At 40.6% G+C, this 21079-nt stretch overlaps 1 protein-coding gene across 1 annotated transcript in view; it reads left to right on the forward strand.

Annotated features, from left to right (window-relative positions):
- The window catches only part of ARSB (arylsulfatase B), a 167568-nt gene that overhangs the window by 93869 nt on the left and 52620 nt on the right, over positions 1 to 21079 (forward strand). The window contains exon 6 of the mRNA XM_070571551.1: positions 5683 to 5753. Within this exon, the coding sequence (XP_070427652.1) occupies positions 5683 to 5753 (71 nt within the window). The remainder of the gene's footprint in view (positions 1 to 5682; positions 5754 to 21079) is intronic.

Raw genomic sequence — 21079 nt, forward strand, 5'->3', positions numbered from 1 at the left:
ACGTGAGAGGACTCCAGGAGACTTCCTCGAATCTTGCCACTCAAAGTGTGGTTCTCAGACCAGTAGCAACAGTATCACCTGGGAACCTGTTAGAAATGCCGATTCCTGGGCCCCACGAGTTCTAAAAAATCAGAATCCAGAGTTTAACAAGATCCTAAGTGATCTATATGTATGTTAAAGTTGAAGAAGTGCTGCGCTGGAGCGGTGGTTTGCAGTCTTGGCTGCACATTGGAATCACCTAGGAATTCAAAAAAGTGCTGGTGCCTGGGTCCATCCCTGGTAATCTTCTGGTATGAGGTGCAGCCTGAGCATCTGGATTTTAAAAGCTCCCCAGGTGATTCTAATGTGAGGCAAAGTGAGAATAATTAGTGTAAAAATACTGTTTGGCGACATTTAATGGTGAAGGGAAGAAAAGATGGTTAAAAATAAAATTTATTTTGTTTTTAACATAAGGATAGAGGAACATGCGTAATGATCCGACGTTTGTATATATTGTGAAATGATCACCACAGTAAGTCTAGTTAACATCCGCTATCATCAGTTACAAAAAGGTTTTTCTTCTTGTGATGAAACTTTTAAGAGCTACTCTCTTAGCAACTTTCAATTACGCAATACAGTGTTGTTAATGATAGTCACCATGCTGTACGTTACATCCCCAGGCCGTATTTATTTTATAGGTGGAAGTTTGTACCTTTCGACCCTCTTCACCCATTTCGACCCCGACCCTTCACCTCTGTCAACCACCAATCTGTTCTCTGTATCTATGAGCTCATGTTTTCTTTGGGGGGGGGAGGGGCTTGTTTGTTTTTTTAGATTGTACACAAAAGTGAGATCATATGGTATTTGTCTTGCTCTGCCTGACTTATTTCACTTAGCATAATGCTGTCAAAGTCCATCCATATTGTCGCAAATGGCAAGATTTCATTCTTTTTTCTGGCTGAATAATATTCCCTTGTATATACAGAGAGAGAACACATGTTCTTTATCCATTCATCCATCAATGAACACTTAGATTGTTTCCATATCTTGGCTATTGTAAATAATGCTGCAATGAACATGAGAGTATATATATCTTTTCAAGTTAGTGTTTTCATTTTCTTTGAGTAAATACCCAGAAGTGGAATTGCTGGATCACATGGTATTTCTATTTTTAACCTTTTGAGGAAGTGCCATACTATTTTCCATAGTGACTGCACTAATTTACATTCCTACCAACAGTGCACAAGGGTCCCCTTTTCTCTACATCCTCAATTAGCACTTGTTATTTCTTGACTTTTTTATAATAGTCGTTCTAACAGGTATGAGGTGATATCTCATTGTGGTTTTGATTTGCATTTCCCTGATGATTAGTGATGTTGAGCACCGTTTCTTATACCTGTTGTCTGTTTGCATGTCTTCTTTGGAAAAATGTCTATTCAGATCCTTTGCCCATTTTTTTAATCAGATTTTTTTTTGCTATTGAGTTGTATGTGTTCTTTATATATTTTGGATATTAGCCCCTTATCAGATAAATGATTTGCAAATATTTTCTCTCATTTGGTAGGTTGCTTTTTCATTTTGTTGGTGGTTTCCTTTACTGTGCAGAGGCTTTTTAGTTTGATGTAGCCTCACTTGTTTATTTTTGCTTTTGTTGCCTTGGATTTTGGTGTCAGATCCGAAAAATCATTACCAAGACTGATGTCAAGAAGCTTACTGCCTGTGTTTTCTTCTAGGGGTTTTATGTTTTTGGGTCTTACATTCAAATCTTTAATTCATTTTCAGTTGATTTTTGTGTATGGTGTAAGATAGTGTCCAGTTTCATTCTTTTGCGTGTGACTGCCCAGTTTTCCAACACCATTTATTGAAGAGACTGTCCTTTCCCCATTGTATATTCTTGGCTCCTTTGTCATACATTAATTGGCCATATATGTGTGGGTTTATTTCTGGGCTCCTTATTGTGTTCCATTGAGCTGTGTATCTGTTTTTATGCCAGTACCGTGCTGTTTTGATGACTTCAGCTTTGTGATATAGTTTGAAATCAGGGAGCATGATGCCTCCAGCTTTGCTCTTCTTTCTCAAGACTGTTTTGGCTATTTGGGGTCTTTTGTGGTTCCATACAAATTTTAGGGTTGTTTGTTATATTTCTGTGAAAACCACCATTGGAATTTTAATAGGGATTGCATGTCTTCCTCCCCTCCTGTCCCCTCACCGTCCTCTCCTCCCCTCCATCCCAGGCACTGAGAGCCTGCACCCTCTGCTGAAATGGAAAGAAATGACTTCAGTGGTGAGCCTTCAGGACCTAGTGACCTTAAACCCATTACTGTGTTTTCTACATTTTGGTAAAGGCAATCCTGTTCTTTGACATACAGGGAAATTTCTAGACTCTGGAGAGAGAAATTACATGATCAGTTATTGTGATAGCTTATCATAGGGTATAATATGATTAAATTCCAAAAATTAACTAATGCATTGAAATACTGCATGTACATTGTAGTTATAGGTAGTTTTCCTGTCTTTAAACTCTTAAACTGTAAAATATCTGAGTTTTCTCCTTGTTATACTTTTCAATATTGTGTTTGTGGGAGCTTAGAAATTTCCATAAATTATAAACTACTCAAAAAAATTTAAATTTTTCCTGATTGCAATAATAATACATGCCTGTTATAGAAAGTGAAAGATCTCTATAGCTTCACCCAACTAGTTAACAATTTGGCGCATATTTTTCCATATTTTCACTATTACCATCTTTCCTTCCCATGTATGTGTGCATCTTTTTAAAAAATCCACCCAGAGATATTTCTAAAGTCCATCATTTTCTAAAGGACTAGGCCCAGGGAATTGGCACATGAGCTTGTCTAGAGATTTTAACAACTTTTTATATTTTGAGGTGGGGTAACCCAAGATTTATGGTATTTTATTCAGTTCACTTAAATGTACATTTGGTTTTCTTGGTTTATTTAATAACTTGAAGTCCCTAAGCATGTTTGGTCATTGTTTTAGTCACTTGTCACGTATTGTGTTTTCTTGTCTCATATCTCTAACCACATCATTATCAAAATATTCTGACTAGGACATTTTTTAAAGCAGCGTTACAACATACTTGACTTAAGAGGATGGGTTGGGTTGGGTTTGGTTTGGTTTGCTGCTCTTTGCATCATGATGATTCTGCCTGTGAAGATTTCTTCCCAGCAAATAATTCATCACTGGGATTACTCACAACCTTTGGTGTTCAAAATGCCATCTCATCTTATTAAGTTTCCTTATTTTGAAATATCTGTGGCTCTTCTGAATAATGGAAAAATGAAATGAATGCATAATATACAGATAAACTCTGTCTCAACATTATGAGAAAAATATCTTTTATTTAGCTCTGCCTAATGCTTTGGGGTATTCCAGTGAACTCTTCTTTTAAAGATGAGTAGTTAGGTATTAATATCTTCACCTTGAAATTTTTGGGTTCCCCCACCTTCTTTCTTGTTTTGAGTTGAATGAATTTTGTTTTGTTTTTCTATAGTCCAAAAAAATTCTATGTTTGCTTTTCAATTATCTTAAAAATTTAACATGCAAATTTTACTTAGCTAAATCTAAATTTAAGCAACAGCTTTACCTTCTTCTGAACAATACAAAGATTTTAAAATCCTTTCATTCTGATTTGCCCTCCTGACTTACCTGCTATTATTATCCAGATTTTGACTCTATTTGTTGTTTATTTTTTGTGAGGAAGATTGACCCCAAGCTAACATCCATGCCAATCTTCCTTTACTTTGTATATGGGACACTGCCACAGCATGGCTTGATGAGTGCTATGTAGGTCCACATACGCCCAGGATCCAAACCCACAAACCCTGGGCCGCTGAAGTGGAGCACGCAAACTTAACCACTACACCACTGGGCCAGCCCCTGTATTTGCTTGTTTTCAACCCCCCAAATTAGACATCATCATCATCATTCTGTTCGGATTTTCTCACCATTCTCTTTGCTCATCACCCCTACTTGCATTCAGAGCTTCTGGGATCAAACTCTAGTTCCTGTCATTTTGGACTGGTTGACAGTCTCCAGGATATTCAGGTAGTTAGTTAAGTGCCTCAGGAAGAAAATGAGAAGAGTCCTGGGAAATCTGTTCCCTGCCCCCACAATGCTGACCTCAAGACTACAGGTATCCCTGTGTATTTCCCTCCCACTCTCCAGTTAATTTATTTTATGGAGTACAGAGGAACAAGGAAATGTTATAGAATAACTAAAGTTAAATATATTCAATTTAAAGGACTCTCATTCTGAGATTGTGTTCTTTGTACTTTTTTGGCTTTAAAGTTACCTTTATTTATAAAATAATGGTGATGGTGGTTGAAGTTTTGTTTTGTTTTGAGGAAGATTAGCTCTGAGCTAACATCTGCCACCAGTCCTCCTCTTTTTGCTGAGGAAGACTGGCCCTGAGCCAACATCCATGCCCATCTTCCTCTACTTTATATGTGGGATGCCTACCACAGCATGGCTTGCGAAGCAGTGCGTAGTTGCACACCTGGGATCCAAACCGGTGAACCCCAGGCCCCCAAAGTGGAATGTGCACACTTAACCATTGAGCCACCAGGCTGGCCCCTTTGGTTTTGTTTTTAATAAATTAATTTTATTTTATTTTAACATTTCCTTACTTGGCAAATACAACGTTGCCAGTCACAGCCCAGAGTTTTTGAAATTTTTTAGTCCTTAAAGTCCCAAACCACTGCTGTAGACAACTTGCTGTGAGTTTGGGCTGTTGATATTGGGTCACTGAAAACATGGCCTCTTGATTACATCAGGGACCTTATTGCTTATTCAGATGTGTACAACTCTAATGGTGTTAAGAGTACTTTGCAACCTTTTATTGGCTTATCAAGTAATCCTCAGGATTCTCCCAACAATTAGAATTATGTCTAACGACTTCTTCCATAAGGCTGAGTCTGTACCGGCAAAATGACCTGGTACTTCGTGGACGCCCACACACATCTGATGGTGTTTATGCTCCCGATTTTTTAAGAACACGTATTTTGAGAATCACACAACTCAGCATTTGGCCAATAAGTTACCATGTGCCTTCCTCATTTGTAATGTGAGGGTTGGACTAAGTGATCTCCCCGTTTCTTTTCAGCACTAATGTAGGTTGTGATTGTATTTGCGTGTATGCTTTACAAAAATCTTAAAGAGGTGTAGTTATTTCACATGTATTTGTATTAAATAGAAGTTCCATGTTGCAAATTTGGATATGGAAGGCATTAATTTTTCTCATGTAGGCTAATATTTAAAAGGCATGTTGTACCTGTAATATTGGTGCGGCCATCTTGACAGAGGCTCTTTCTTCATTTCCCTGTGGGTGTTCAGTATGGAGTCTACACAGGATGACTTGAGTTCTCATTTCCCTGCTGTAGACAATGGTCATGTTTAAATACAGCAGCCACATTATTTATTCCAAGGGGTCAGAGGAGTCATTTTTTTAAATGGTCATATGCTTGACACTGAAGTTCTTATGTAAGTGTTTAGTCATTGTTATGTAGACAAATGATGGCTACTTGAAGATGCACCAACCACAAATTTTGGAGACCTCTGAATTCATGATAAAGTTTTTAACTGGCGGGTTTATTTCCTGTAAGCACGAGGAAAGGAAGTATTAAAATAATTCTTACCCGTTTTAGAGAGGAAATTAACATTTCCTAAAAAATTCTTTTCTAGTGAAGGAAGCCCATCCCCCAGAGTGGAGCTGCTACATAACATCGACCCAAACTTTGTAGATGATTCACCATGTGAGTACCTCGTTTATTGCTACTGAACTAAATCTCTTGGGCTCACAAAGACAGTTTTATTACTTACTGTGTCTCCAGCCTAACTTTCTCTTTTTCTACTTGAGTTTGCTATAAAGGTAAATAGTTCTCCGTGGCATCTGTTGTACCATTCTCACTGTGGCTTTGGTGCCACAAAGGGTGAATTCTCTTCTTGGCTTTGCCACTTACAGGCTATATGACCTTGAAGCCATTTCACTCTCCATGTCTCAGCTTTCCCATCTATAAAAGGAGAACCCGTGGGATCTCAGAGGCTCCTTCCAGCTGTAAATGTCATGTTCTTGTTGCTCTCTTCTTACCTGAGAGCTCCACAACTATCTTCAGAAAACTCAAGGTCAGGGGCTGGCCCCGTGGCCTAGTGGTTAAGTTCGCGCGCTCCGCTGCAGGCGGCCCAGTGCTTCGTCGGTTCGAATCCTGGGCGCGGACATGGCACTGCTCGTCAGACCACGCTGAGGCAGCGTCCCACATGCCACAACTAGAAGAACCCACAACGAAGAATACACAACTATGTACTGGGGGGCTTTGGGGAGAAAAAGGAAAAAATAAAATCTTTAAAAAAAAAAAAAGAAAACTCAAGGTCAAATGAGCCATCATATCAAGCTGCCCAGGTGCTCCCCAGCACCTGCTGCATTTCACAGGCGTGACTCACTTAGCAATCCTGGAAATAATTTAGCTTGATTCTACCTGCTGCCTAAATTAACTCATAGGGAGCCCTATTAATTCCTGCAGGGAAAGAGGGCATTTAGATTACCACAGGTTGTAGTAGTCCTGTATAAATTCAATGCTAGTGGTCCTACAGCTACTAGCATAGTGAGTTTGGGTCTGGAAAGCCTTAACTGTTTGCCCAGCTTCCATCATAATGCCTCATCTTGAGACTGTCTTCAGACAAGAGTGCTCAGACATTCCTTTCACTCACTTGAGTGCTCATATCCCCTCCTTTCTAGACGTACCGAGACCCTCTTTGTTCAGGCTCTCCTTGCTTCTTGGTCCTCTCCAATCTGTGCTATAACCCGCCACAAGATTTCCCTGCTCAGAGAATGACCCCACAGTAATTGTGAGTGTGTCATCAGGCAGTCGAGGCCCCACTCACCTGGCCAGCCTCACTCCTTGCCATCTTCTCGTCCTCCTGGACCCTTCCACTTCCAAGCATGCAGATCTTCATACTTAGGTCTTGAATATGCTGTTCCCTATGCCTGAAACACCTTTCTCTGCCTCTCCACAATTTTTTCACAGCCCTTAAAACCCAGCCCAAATTTCCTATCTTTGCAAATGCTTCCCAGAAGCCCAAGCCCCAGAGAAGCAGTCATTCCTGCTCTGTGCATCCCTTTGTGTGTAGCATTCATCAAACTCTCTTGTACGTGCCTTCCTTTCCCACTAAGCTGAAAGCTCTTGGAAGTCAGGGTCTGTGTCTGATTTATCTTTTCAGCCTCATCAGTTAACACAAATACCCAGCACTTGGTAGGCACTCAGTAGTGATAACTTGATGACTGAATGGACGGTTGGAGGAGAGTTGAGATGGAATAAAGACCGAAGTAGAAGCATTAGACCTGGAAAGAAAGGGGCCTCACATGGGTAGGAATGGCTACAATATGGAGAAATTTCTATTTCTATTGGAGCAAACTTATGTCAGTGGGAGAGGCGAGGGTAGTAACATGTCCAGTATGGTAGCCACTAGCTATATGTGGCTGTTGAGCACTTGAAATGTGGCTGATTGTGGATTGAGATGTGCTGTCAGTGTAAAATACACATCAGAGGAGCCAGCCCCGTGGCTGAGTGGTTAAGTTCGGATCCTAGGTGCAGACATGGCACCGCTCATCAGGCCATGCTGAGGAGGTGTCCCACATGCTACAACTAGAAGGACCCAAAACTAAAAATATACAACTATGTACCAGGGGTGCTTTGGGGAGAAAAAGGAAAAATAAAATCTTTAAAAAAAAAAACAGATTTTGAAGACTTAGCATGAAAAATATAAAATATATATATATATATATATTTTTTTTTTTTGAAATGGCAATACTTTGGAAATATTGGGTTAAATAAATTAATATTAATTTGCTTCTTTTTCCTTTTTAAATGTGACTAATAGAAAATTTTAATTTACATATGTAATTTACATTGCATTTCTATTAGTCTAGAAGGATTGTTCTAGAAGGTGCTAGGAAATGATTTGATCAGCTGTGTAAGAGGATCACAGACTTGTGACTAGTTACTGTGGAGCTATATCAATGGTTTTTACACTTTTGTCCACCCTGCCCCAGCACACCTATAGGATATGACACATTCCAGTCTGTGGCTCACTAGAGCACTGATTCTTTGTTTTTTGCTGGGAAAGCTTTGCCCTGAGCTAACATCTGTTGCCAATCTTCCTCTCTGTGTTTTTTTCTTCCCCAAAGCCCCAGTGCATAGTTGTATATTCTGGTTATAAGTCCTTCTAGTTCTTCTCTGTGAGCCCCCGCCACAGCATGGCTACTGACAGACAAGCAGTGTGCTTCTACACCTGGGAACTGAACTCGGGCTGCCAGGGTAGAGTGCACCAAACCTTAACCACTAGGCAATCAGGGCTGGCTCTAGAGCAGTGACTCTTAACAAGGGGTCACTCATATCAGAATCTCTCAGGGTGACCAGAAGGGAATTGAGGGAAAGCAGGAATGGTTTTTAAAACATCTGAGTAACATAATGCACTGCAAAACTCAGTATAGCAGCCAGGAATGTGCTAAATATGCTGTCCACATTATAAAGGTTGTAAACTGTCTTTACCTGCTGTGTTCCATCTATAGATGAAAAGCCTTTAACCCCTTCACTCACTGAGCTGTACTTTGTCTTGGATCAGAGATGGGAGCTCGAGAGCTATATTCCTGTGTAACCGGCCGTAGCACTGCTTGCTGCAGGGCTCTCAGTATAACCTGCTGTGACTTGCTGTCTTCCCTGAACTGCTCCTAGCAAAAGAACAGCACAGGCAAAAGGGGTCTCCAGCATGAAAGTTAGGGTACGGCAATCAGAATAGAGATTCATCTTAGTTTTGCCACCCGTAGATTGTAAGGGCTTGAACAAGTCCCTTCACTTTTCTTGGACTCAGTTTCCCACATATTAAGTGATGGACTTACTAAGCCCCTTTACTTCTGTCACAAATTCAGGGACGCCTTCTGGCCTTCTGCCGCGCCTCCCCGCATCCTCGAAGCCCTCTCCCAGCCTTCCTATTGGCCTTCCTGGCCTGCTTGGGACTCTTGCTCTGACTCTGTGTTTAGTGAGGGACATTGTCAGGCCCTGGCATTGACACAGAACCAATTTCACTGTTGGTCCACAAAAACAGGGCATTCTCGGGGGCTGGCCCCGTGGCCGAGTGGTTAAGTTCGCGCGCTCCGCTGCAGGCGGCCCAGTGTTTCGTTAGTTCGAATCCTGGGCGCGGACACAGCACTGCTCATCAGACCACGCTGAGGCAGCGTCCCACATGCCACAACTAGAAGGACCCACAACGAAGAATACACAACTATGTACCGGGGGGCGTTGGGGAGGAAAAGGAAAAAATAAAATCTTAAAAAAAAAAAAAAAAAAAAAAAAAAAAAAAACAGGGCATTCTCTCCTGTCTGTGCCTAAGGGTAGCCAAGTGCCCCCTCCTCCACATACGTGGCAACACTGGGCCTTTTCTACCCAGTTTTTATATTCATTTCAATCCACTGTGCGGGAGAAGTTGAAAAAAGGAGAGCTATCTTTGGGGGCCTGCTTCTTTGTAGGATGATGATACAAGCCCATTTCCTTTTCTGTGCAATTAATTTGTGGGGAAAAAGTCAAATCCAGCTATAAGAAAATGTGTTTATAGAACAACCAAGTCTGCAAATCATACTCATATAATATGTTTTATGAATATGTTCTAGAGGCTTTTGTGGAATAAAATCAGAGAACAGCCAACCCAGGGTGAAAATTAAGGATTGACTGTTGAGTCAAGGTTATCACAGAAACGTTTCTCTGGTTTCTGGCTCCAGCACTTCCCGGGTTATTTGTACTTACTCACAGCAGAAGTGGGTACTGTTCCACCTCCACCTTCCCAAAAGCCACTTCATCCGTTTCCTCCTCTGTGAAGGTTGAATTAAATGATTTCTAAAATCCCTTCCAGTTTCACTGTTCTGTGGGTCTCTGTATAAATAGAACCTCAGAGGAGCAAAGCTGCTTACTCAGTGCCTCTCCTTTTTTACTTCACTAGAAAGGGGTGCACTCATCTATAAGCAGTGATGCAGCCAAAGGCACGGTTGTAAATAGATGACTACAAGTGAAAATGTTAGAAACGTTATAGGCACAAGAGTAATTTGAATTGTGATATGATTTTGTTATTACTACATTCTGCCCACCTTTCTGATCCCTGTTCTAAAACATCGCTTTCCCTCTGCCCGCTCTCTTTTCGCGGGTCTTGTTGGGGCTTGTGGACCAATGTCTCCTCCTATCACGAGCCGTAGGAACAGGCATTAGATGTTTCCCAGGGAAGCCCTGCCTTCTCAGTAGTACCAGATCCCCTCAGAAGCTGGCCTCTTGGGTTCTAGCAGCTATACCTCCTTCCTTTTATTCCAAGAGTATAGGACACCCCTAGAGGCCCTTTCTGTTGGTGCAGTTAGGGTATTTTTCATGGCTACATACTCTTGATAGGTTGTGGCTTGGGTACTAATAGGAAAAATACTCCCAAAAGACTGGTACACACACCAGAGACACAGGATCACCCATAGATCAGGAAATCCTACAGTAAAGCATAAAGATGTCTCAAAGAACCATCGATCACACCCATTAGGATGGCTACTATCAAAAGAAATAAAGAATGAAGAAAGGGAAGAATGGAAGGAAGGAAGGTAGGTAACAAGTATTGGTGAGGATGTGGAGAAACTGGAACCCCTGTGCACTATTGGTGGGAACATAAAATGGTACATCAACAGATGAATGGATAAACAAAATGGGGTGCATACATACAAGGGAATATTATTCATCCTTAAAAAGGTCGGAAATTCTGACACATGCTACAACATGGATGAAATTTAAGGACATTATACTACGTGAAATGAGCCAGTCACAAAAAGACAAATGTTGTATGGTTCCCCTTATAGGAGGTACCCAGAGTAGTCAGATTCATAGAGACAGACAGTAGAATAGTGGTTGTGAGGGGCTGGAGGAGGGGGGAAGGGGAGGTCAGTGTTTAGTGGTGATAGAGTTTCAGTTTTGCAAGATGAAAAGAGTTCTGGAGATGGGTAGTGGGAATGGTAGCACGACATTATGAACGTATTTAAGGCCACTGAACCGTGTACTTAAAACTGGTTAAAATGGTAAATTTTGTGTTATATGTATTTTAGCACAATTTAAAAAATAAGATATAAATAAAAATGTAAAACCCTCCAAAAAAAGAAGCATAGAAACTCATAAAGACAAGGTCTGTAGCTTTTTCTTTTTCATTTATTGCCATATCCCCAGCATAGCACAGAACCTACCATCATACCAAGTTCTCAATAAATATTTTTTAATGAATGATGAATAGATCAACAGGTTAAAGTCCTTATCTCATTGTCTTTTGTCCTTTCCTGAACCTAAAAGTACCTCCAGGTGGCAGTTTACATTCTCCTCTTAAACCCTGAAACTGCATCCTACCTTTGGTGCCTATCTAAAAAATAACTTAATGGTCACAAGCCACTTCTTAACTTTAATGGATATTATCATATACAGATATTTGAAACTACTTCTCCAGCTTATAAATGCCCACTGTCACCCTTCCTCTGCATTGAAAATTTCAGCCAGAAGAGAGGTTGTGGGATTTTCCCCGGCCTTCCTCATTCTTTTCCCCAGACCTCCTGGATAGACAAACTGACATTTATAAAGCCCCTGCCTCTGGGCTCAGCCCAGCCTGACTTCCCCTGAGTCCAGGGCGCCGCCTCTTGCTCTTCTCCCTGCTCTGCGCCCACTCCGGCCTTCCTGGCAAGTTCCATTCTTTGTTTCCTTGGTCACTTCTCCTCTCAGTGCCCCAGGTCTGGCTCCACCTTTATCTCCTGCCCCGGCCTGCATGACCAGTGTCAGACGTGTGGGCTAGAATTGCCTTCCTGGGCCCTTTGAGGAAACTTGATTCATCTTCAGAGCCTTTGTTCTGGGGTAACCTTGGACGGACATGTTTTGGTCTCTGTTCAGATAGTACCTTTTTCTCTTCCGTCCTTCTTTCTAAGAATAGATCCTGGGAATTACTTATTCCCCCATGTCTTTAAAGTATTTCTTTCTAGCCGGCTGACCTAAACTCCATGGCTCTCTCCTGTAGTACAGGGTGGGCCGTGGAGGAGGCCATCAGAGAGCCCAGGGGAGGAGATGGTGCCTTTTAAGCTGATTGTGGGGAAGCCTAGAAACATCCAAGAGGGTGGGGAGCCACTGGGATCTCAGGCGAGGCCCCAGATCCTGCAGGTGTGAGTTCAGCCCTCCGTGGTTCCGAGAAGCTTCAGCCCCAACCCCACTGCCTCCCCTTGGTTCTACCCAGCGTGCCTCAGGCCAGGAGGAGAGATCCTTTCAAAGGCATTAGTCTGCCACAGAGACAATACACACACCCATCCTGCAGGCCCCCGGCTTGATCTGTTCTGAGGTGATGACCCTGCTTGGTCTATGACCACAACTCACCTCGGAAGCCAGAGGTGGCATTCCGTGCATCGTTAGAATTCTCATGTATGTCCAGTTGTGTAACAGATCGTGCGTACCTGCCACACGTGCACGCATAGAGAGCACTTGGATTCTGCTGGTGGAAGCTTAATTATAGATGAAGGGCACTGACAGATGTTAGCGTTTTCCACCCCACCAAAGGCCCAGTCTTCAAAGTGATTCTGTACGGCTCTCTTACTGTTTCACTTAAAGGGCCTCTTCTCTTTAAAGGTTATAATGAGATGTTATTTCTGCTCTTGATTACAGGGTGAAGGAACAGTCTTCCCTCCCTCTCCTCTCTCGCACATGCATTTTCTGGGGTAAAATTGCCAAATCTGTACTCAAGGTCCCAGAGCCGTCCAGATTGGCATGCTTGGAGCTGCTCCCTGTTTCCTCTTTAGAACAACATTCAAATCCACTTCCAGACGTTTGGCTGCCATTTCTGAGATTTCTTCTTCAGTAGACAGTGACTGCCCACCACATGCTGGTACTCTCGTGGGTGCTGGAGATAGATAGGCTTTAAGCTTTGTGAGAAACTGGTCTGGAAGAGGGCGCGCACACAGCCTCTCACTTTCCTGCTGGACGGCTGTCCGTGGTTCCCAACTGCCCACAGCCATGTGCAGGCTCCTTAGCTGCCTCCTGCAATCCTCGCAGTAGCTGAAACGACCCCTGGGCACCGTTGCAATGTCCTCTTTCAGTCACCCTCATCTTCCTTTGCTTCCTTCTTTAGGGACCAGTTCACATCCCTACTCCTCCATGCAGCCCTCCCTGGTCCCTCCAAACCTGAGTCCCTTGAGTTTCTCGGGAGCATCCTGGGACGCAGAGCTCTTGCGACCTCATGTTGCAGTTATTTATGTTCATGTCTTTTCCCCGTCCAGAGCCATAGCCCCGAAGAGGGCAAGATTTCATCTGTCTAGCTCTCTCAGTGCCTTATGGATAGGAGATTTACACCTACTGAAAGAATGCGTGCTAATAAATTAGTCATTTAAGTTGATTATCATCCAGTCATTTAATTAGAATAAACCTAGCAAGAGCAATAATATTATACATTATTTTCAAAGCATTTTTATTTCTTTCTGGGCATATTTGAGAAGTAGTAACATGGGGGCGACTTTCTGTCTTTCATCCTGAAATGAGATATTGAATAGAATACAAAATGTTAGGTGAGATGCACAAGGTCCACCGGCTCTCCATGAGGTTGCTCATCATTGCATGGAATACCAGAGGCTGGAAGGCACCTTGGCAGTCAGTCCATCCACCCACTTTATAATCCAGATGGAGAAACTGAGGCACTAGGTCACACACTGCTAATAAACAAGAGACCTGGAACCTGCACATAAGTGAAAAAAAAAAAAAGATTTATTTTTAAAAATCAGTTCAGAGGGTTCCTGTGAGACTGTCCTATCCGGAAAGCTGCTGGGTTCTTAGTGAGTAGGAGTGGGGCCGTCCCAGAGTTCTCATTCCTTCTGCCCACCTGTCCTGGGCCAGAGACGCCGGCACGACAGCTTTCTCCACACCTGCCAGCCCTGATGCCCCACTGCCTGAGTTGCAGTTCTTTCTCTTTATCAAATATAGGAGCTCATTTTACAGCCAGTCACTAAGGTTAGCTGAACTTTGCATCTTCTCTAGCTGCCAATATTTGTCTTGAGCGGCTCATCAAATTTTCCTTGGTGTTGGTTGGTGCATGCCCTCAATCACAGAGCCTAAACACAGATAACTGTTCTCCCTTTTAATTTTCAAAGGCTTTTATTCTGCCTCCCTCACTTTGAGGCGTACTAAAACGTGTTTGGAAATGTGGCCTTTTTGATGCTGAAGGCAGTCCCACAAGCCTCGTATCCCATCCACTCCACTTCACATAGTGCATCTCGAGTAACACACATCAAACCTTCACTGTTAACACTCGGTGCTGGTGTACTGGCTTTCATCCTGAGAAAATAAATAAACCAAACCGAACCCACAGCACTTGAAAAACACTAATTAATCCTCACCACAGGCCTAGGCTACACAGAAATGGCAAATCCCACTGCCCCAGTTTTATGTTTGGAGAAATCAGGGTAAGCAGCTTTTTTAAGGCTTTCCAGGGCCAGATAACAGAAGCTGACTTGAAGGGCCTGGGCTGGCCCTGCCTCTGGGAGAAGGGCGTCTGGCCAGGGCCAGCTGCCTTGCCGAATTCCCTTCTGCACAACACCATGTGGTTACTTGCCCAGAATCCCATTTACACATAAGCTTTTATTTTTTCCCCCCGGGTCACAATGGTGCCAAATCCTCTCATTTCCAAGTGACCACTTATTTATTTGCTTACTTTTCTTTAATTCTGGTGGAGCCTAGAAACTTTAGCTGTGGTTTCCAAGAGTAGTCTAGCAATTCTAGTTGATTAAAAGGTCTGTGCTGATTTTGATACTCAACACAAAAGGAGATGACCCTCCAAATAGTCCCTTTCAGACCCAGAAGCTGTGCCCCCCCACACTGGAGCCTACTCCATTCCCAGCTCTGTTCGAGATGTGGGGATGTCCAGACTCCCTCCGTTCTCTCCCGGTCTAGACCGGATCTCTTCCTGAGGCAATTCCCCAGTCTCACAATCTGTAAGGGTAAATATATACACCTGTCTTGAAATAGTCACCCGTAAAATTCCGGAAAAACACAAAACCTCACTAAATTTTATGGGACATAGCCAATGGAATTAAAGTGTAGTAAGTCCACTTTCTAAATATTTACTAATATGGCCAGATATTTTAGGGGTTTTAGGGTGCTTACGTGTAAGACTGAAGTAAAACTTCTAAAAGCATTTCTGAGAAGCAAGCTGTAGAAAGCTGAGTCCATGGTCTGCCTCTCATCCCCCGTCATGTAAGATGTTAGCAATCAGACGTTTATAGACTGAAGTCTGTTACCTCTGGCAGCCATACCTAGGGAATGAATATATGGCCCTGCTTCCGAAGAGCCTTCTGAATCAGAGGAAAAAATATATGCCCAGGAAATGATGTCAACATGGTTATAAAATAAAACGGCAACAAACGATAAGTGATATAAATTGAATACATAAGCCCTAAGGAGAAATAAAGAAATAATGAGAGGCATTTGGGGGTGATTAGGATAGACTTCCTCTAATTTTAAATTTGTCTATTATTTCAACAACTTTGGTTTTATCTTTCTTGATTTTAATATGAATTAAGGAAAATAATATTTAACACTGTTATTAATTTTCTATCGCTCCTGGAGCAAATTGCCATAAACTTAATGACTTAAAATAACACAAATTTATCTTACAATTCCGTGGGATGAAAGTCTGACACAGGTCTCACTGGACAGAAATCCAGATGTCGACAGGGCTGTGTTCCTTTTTGCAAGCTCAAGGGGAGAGTCCATTTCCTTGCCTTTTCCAGCCTAGAGAGGCTGCCCACATCGCTTGGTCTGTGGCCTCCGTCCCCACCTGCAAAGCCAGCAATGGAGGCTTGAGTCCTGCTCATAGCACATCACTCCAGCCTCACTTCTGTCATCACATCACCTCCTCTGACTTCCTCCAGTTCTCTCTTCCACTTTTGAAGGACTCTTGTGATTACGTTAGGCCACCCTGGATAATCCAGGATAATCTCCCTATCTCCAGGTCATCTGATTAGCAACCTTAATTCCCCTTTGCCGTGTGACCTGACACATTCACAGTTTCTGGGGATAAGGGCATGGATGTCTTTGGGGGGGGGGGGGGGTCATTATTCTGTCTACCACAGACATCTGCTCTGTTGTGCTAGACTTTGTGAAAAATACAAAGGGTAGCTTTTAACCCGGTTGGAGAAAAGAACAAAAACACACAAAAAGTTAAAAGAAAATCAAGCACAGTTTGAGGCAACAGTGGTAGAGACGTTACCAGTTGTTCTTGAGTAATTGCCAGTTCATTGCCGTAGAGTCTGACGGAGAGCTGCTGTGCGAGGGGAGGAGGGCCAGCCACACAGGCTAGTTCATGGAGCGGAGGGATCCTTGCTCGGAACCTGGAAGCTTGAATTCCTGAGGCGGCCAAGGCAATCCTGGGACATGTGAGTGAGAGGGGGTGTGTGTAAGCCTGTTCCGGGGGTGCAGGGAAGGCCAGAAAGAGAAGGTGGGAAAGATAAACTAGGATAATGTGTCAGACTGTTGAGATTAGAGTTGACCCTCTACGCAAGGGGAAGCTCCCTGTTTGTTTTTTGTACAAGTAGTACGTGAGAGAGTTTTTGTGTAGACATTTTGAAAAATATAGAAAAGTTCAGAGAGAAAGGTAAAAATCCCCCTAATCCCACTATCCTGCCACCCCAAAGTAAGCATCGTTAATATTTTGGTGTGCTTTTTCTATTCTCTCTGTCTGTTTCTCTCCCTACCTCCTCCACTCACTGACTGACACACACAAATGCACACATTCTAACAGAATTTGGATCATATGATATATTATTTTACTACCTAATTTTTTAGCATAATTAAGTGTAGAAATTTTTCATGTTTAAAATTTTCATGCAACAATTTTATTAGTGGCTGCATGGCATGGTATTGTATGACATGGCTCTACCGTTCTAATGTGTGGAAATAGGGAAATCCATTACCCTATTTTTGCATTTCTCAGGATATTTTCAATTTTTCATTAATATGAATAAAGCTGCAGTGACCATCCATTGTTGTGGGAGGATAATGTTTAAAAGCAAAATTCCTGGGTCAAAAGGCGTGAACATTTTGAAGATCCCTTGATATATATGGCCCAGTTGCTTCTGTGAAATATTGGTTGAGTTGATAGTATATGAGAATTCGTATTTCTTGGAATCTTGGCTAGAGGATATATTAGCATCTTTTTGAATACTTGCCAATTTTGTAAATAAAGTATTGTATTTTATTATTTGGACTTCTTTGATTACTGCTAAGGCTAGTCTTATTTTTCGTGTTTGTTGGCTATTTGGGGACTGTAATTACTAGTTCCTGTCTTTTCCTCTTGTTAAGAAAAAAATATTTTCCTTATCAATTTGTAAGAACTTTTTTAATATCAAAATTGTCATTCTTTATTATGTAGCAAATATTTTTCTTTTAATTTTATTTTATGGTATCTTTTAAATTTAAAAATTTAAAATTTTCATTTTGTGGATTTCTTCCATTGTGTTTATATTTTTAAAAATACTTCATCCTGAGTTCAAATATTCACTTATATTTTCTTCTAGTCCTACAAAGGTTTGATCTTTTACATTTGGCTCTTTAAAAATGTGTCTTAGGTGTAATGGAATGAATGCCAAGTAGGTTTAGAGTTTAAAAATAGCAAAATCAATATTGTTATGCCCATCATCTTGAAAAAAACCAGTTGATATTTGATTGAAATTGCACTGAATCTGTGGATCAGCTTGGAGAGTGTTGTTTGTACCAACATCAAGTCTTCCTCTCCATGAGCACTGTATGTCTCTCCTTTGATGGAATCTTCTCTAATGACTTCCTGTAAAGTATTACAACTTTCAAGATTTTTTATTAGATTTATTTTGAGGTGCCTTATGTTTTTGTTGCTATTGTAAATGGTCCCTTCTTCTTTTTGGATTTTGTTTGTTATTATATAGGAATGCAGTTGACTTTTGGATAGTCAGTTGATATTTGATCTTATACCCAGTTAATGACATTGTCACCCTTTTATCAAGTCTAATAATTTGTTGGGTCTATATATAATAAGGAAATTATCTGGGAATACTGACAATTTGTTCATTTCCAGTCCTATACCTTTAACTTTTTCTTGACTTATTGTACTGTTCTTATCTGCTATTGAATAAAAGTGGAGATATTGGGCATCTTTATTTCATTCCCAATCTCAGAGAGAAAGTTTTCGAAGTTTTACCATTAAGTATGTAATGTTTGTTGTAGATATTTTATACTTGTAATCAGAGTAAGAAAACCCCTTTCTATTCCTAGTTTCTAAGATTTTTTAAATCGTGAATAGGTGCTTGATTTTTAAAAAACTTTTTCTGCCTCTATTGATATGATCATGTAGTTTTCTCCTTTGACTTGTTAGGTTTCTGATTTTGAGATACACTCAATTTATACATTGCTAGAACCTACTAACTAATATTTTATTCAGCATTTTTAACTCGGATTTATGTATAAGAGTATCCTGTCATTATGATTTCTTATACTGTCTTGGTAAGGTTTTGGTCAAAGTTATGCTGCTTTCATAGAATAACTTGAATAGTGTTCTCTCTTTTTGTGTCCTCTGGAAGAGTTTCTGTGAACTGGAGATCTTTGTCTTTTTCCCTCCAGCATTATTGAGATATAGTTGACATATAACGTTGTATAAGTTTAGAGGGTACAGTGTGATGATTTGATGCATGTTTATATTGCAAAATGATTATCGCAATAAAGTTAGTTAACACATCCATTATCTCACAGTTACCCTTTTTTTTGATGGTGAGAACATTTATGATCCCTCTTTTAGTAACTTTCGAGTATATATTACAGTATTGTTACTATAGTCACCATGCTGTACTTTAGGTCCCCAGAACTTTTTCATCTTATAATTGAAAATTTGTACCTTTTGACCACCATCTCCCAGTTCCCCTACCCTCCAGCCCCCAGCAACCATCAATCTATTCTGTTACTATGAGTTCAGTTTTTTGGGGTACTACATGTAAGTGGGATCATACAGTATTTGTCTCTGTCTGAGTTATTTCACTTAGCATAATGCCCTCCAAGTCCATCATGTTGTTGCAAATGGCAGGATTTCCTTTTTTATAGCTGAGTAATATCCCATTGTAAATATATATATTTTCTTTTTTTTCCAGCATTAGAGGTGTAACTGACAAATAAAATTATAAGATATTTAAAGTATACGTTGTGGTGATTTGATATACACATACATTGTGAAAGGATCCCCACCATGTAGTTAATTTTAATTAACACATCATCACCTCACATATTTATCTCTTTTGGGGGAGGGGGAGAGTATTTAAGTTCTACTCTCTAGGCAAATTTCAGTTATATAATACAGTGTTATCGCCTCTGGTCACCATGTGTTACATTAGATCCTCAGACCTTATTCACCTAATAGCTGAAAGTTTCTACCACCTACCACCTACCACATCTACTTCTACCACCTTCTCCCTATTTACCCCAGACCCTAGCCCCCGGTGACCACCGTTCTATTACTCTGTCTCTAAGAGTTTGACTTTTGTTTTGTTTTTTCTAGATTCTATGTATTAAGTGATACCATGCAGTCTTTGTCTTTCTCTGTCGGGTTTATTTCACTTAGCATAATGCCCTCATAGTCCATCCATGTTGTCACAAATGGCAGGATTTCCTTCTTTCTCGTGACTGAATAATAGTCCATTGTATATATAAATACCACATCTACCTTATCCATTCATCCCTTGATGGACACTCAGGTTGTTCCATATCTTGGCTACTGTAAATAATGCTGCAGTGAACATGAGAGTACAGATATCTCTGAGATTCTGTTTTCATTTCCTTTGGATATGTACCCAGAAGTAGAATTGCTGGATCATATGGTGGTTCTATTTTTAATTTTTTGAGAACCTCCATACTGTTTTCCAGAGTGGCTGCACTAGTTTACATTCACACCAACAGTGCACAAGGGTTCCCTTTCCTCCACATCCTCACTAACACTTATCTCTTTTCTTTTTGATAATAGCCATTCTAACAGGTGTGAGGTAATGTTTCTTTGTGGTTTTGATTTGCATTTCCTTGATGATTAGTGATGTTCAACATCTTTATATGTGCCTGTTGGCCGTTTGCTTGTCTTCTTTGGAAAAATCTCTATTCAGATCCTCAGCTCATTTTTTAATCAGATTGTTTCTTGCAGTTGAATTGTATGAGTTCCTTATATAGTTCATGTATTACCCCTTATCAGATATACGGTTTGCAAATATTTTCTCCCATTTCATATGTTGCCTTTTCACTCTGTTGACTTTTTCCCTTGCTGTGCAGAAGCTTTTAGTTTGATGTAGTCCGGCTTGACTATTTTTTCTTTTGTTGCTTGTGTTTTTGGTGTCGTATCCAAAAAAATCATTGGCAAGACTAGTGTCAAGGAGTTTTTCTAGGAGTTTTACAGTTTGAAGTCTTACATTTAAGTCTTTAATCCATTTTGAGTTGATTTTTGTGTATGGTATAAGATAGGGTCCAATTTCATTCTTTTGCATGTGGACATCCAGTTTTCTCAATGCCATTTGTTAGAGAGACTGTCATTTTCCCCATTGTGCGTTCTTAGGGTTTATTTCTGGGCTCTTTATTCTGTCCATTGGTCTTTATGTCTGTTCTTATGCCAGCAACTATTTCCTTTCTTTGTTTTTTCTTTTCTGTTGTTCCTTTCTAAGTTGAAAATTCATTTATTTTCAGTGCTTCTTTTTTTAAATAAGTATTTAAACCTCTAAAATTATCATTATATACTGTATTAACTACATTCTATACTTAGTCATATATTGTATTTTTATCATTCATTTTATTTTTATTTATCATACATTTATTATCATTGTAAATGTTTTATTTCATCTTAGATGCGTGATATGTTAAGATTGTGTTTTAAAACTTGCAAACATATGGCTTTTCATTGTCATCTTTTTTGGTTTTGTCTTAATTGCATTATTATTTGAGAATGTAATCTGCTTGCAAGATGTTTTGTTTAATTTTTTATCAATCTTTATAAACATTTTACC

Source organism: Equus przewalskii, chromosome 13, assembly GCF_037783145.1.
Source record: "Equus przewalskii isolate Varuska chromosome 13, EquPr2, whole genome shotgun sequence".
NCBI lineage: Eukaryota > Metazoa > Chordata > Mammalia > Perissodactyla > Equidae > Equus > Equus przewalskii.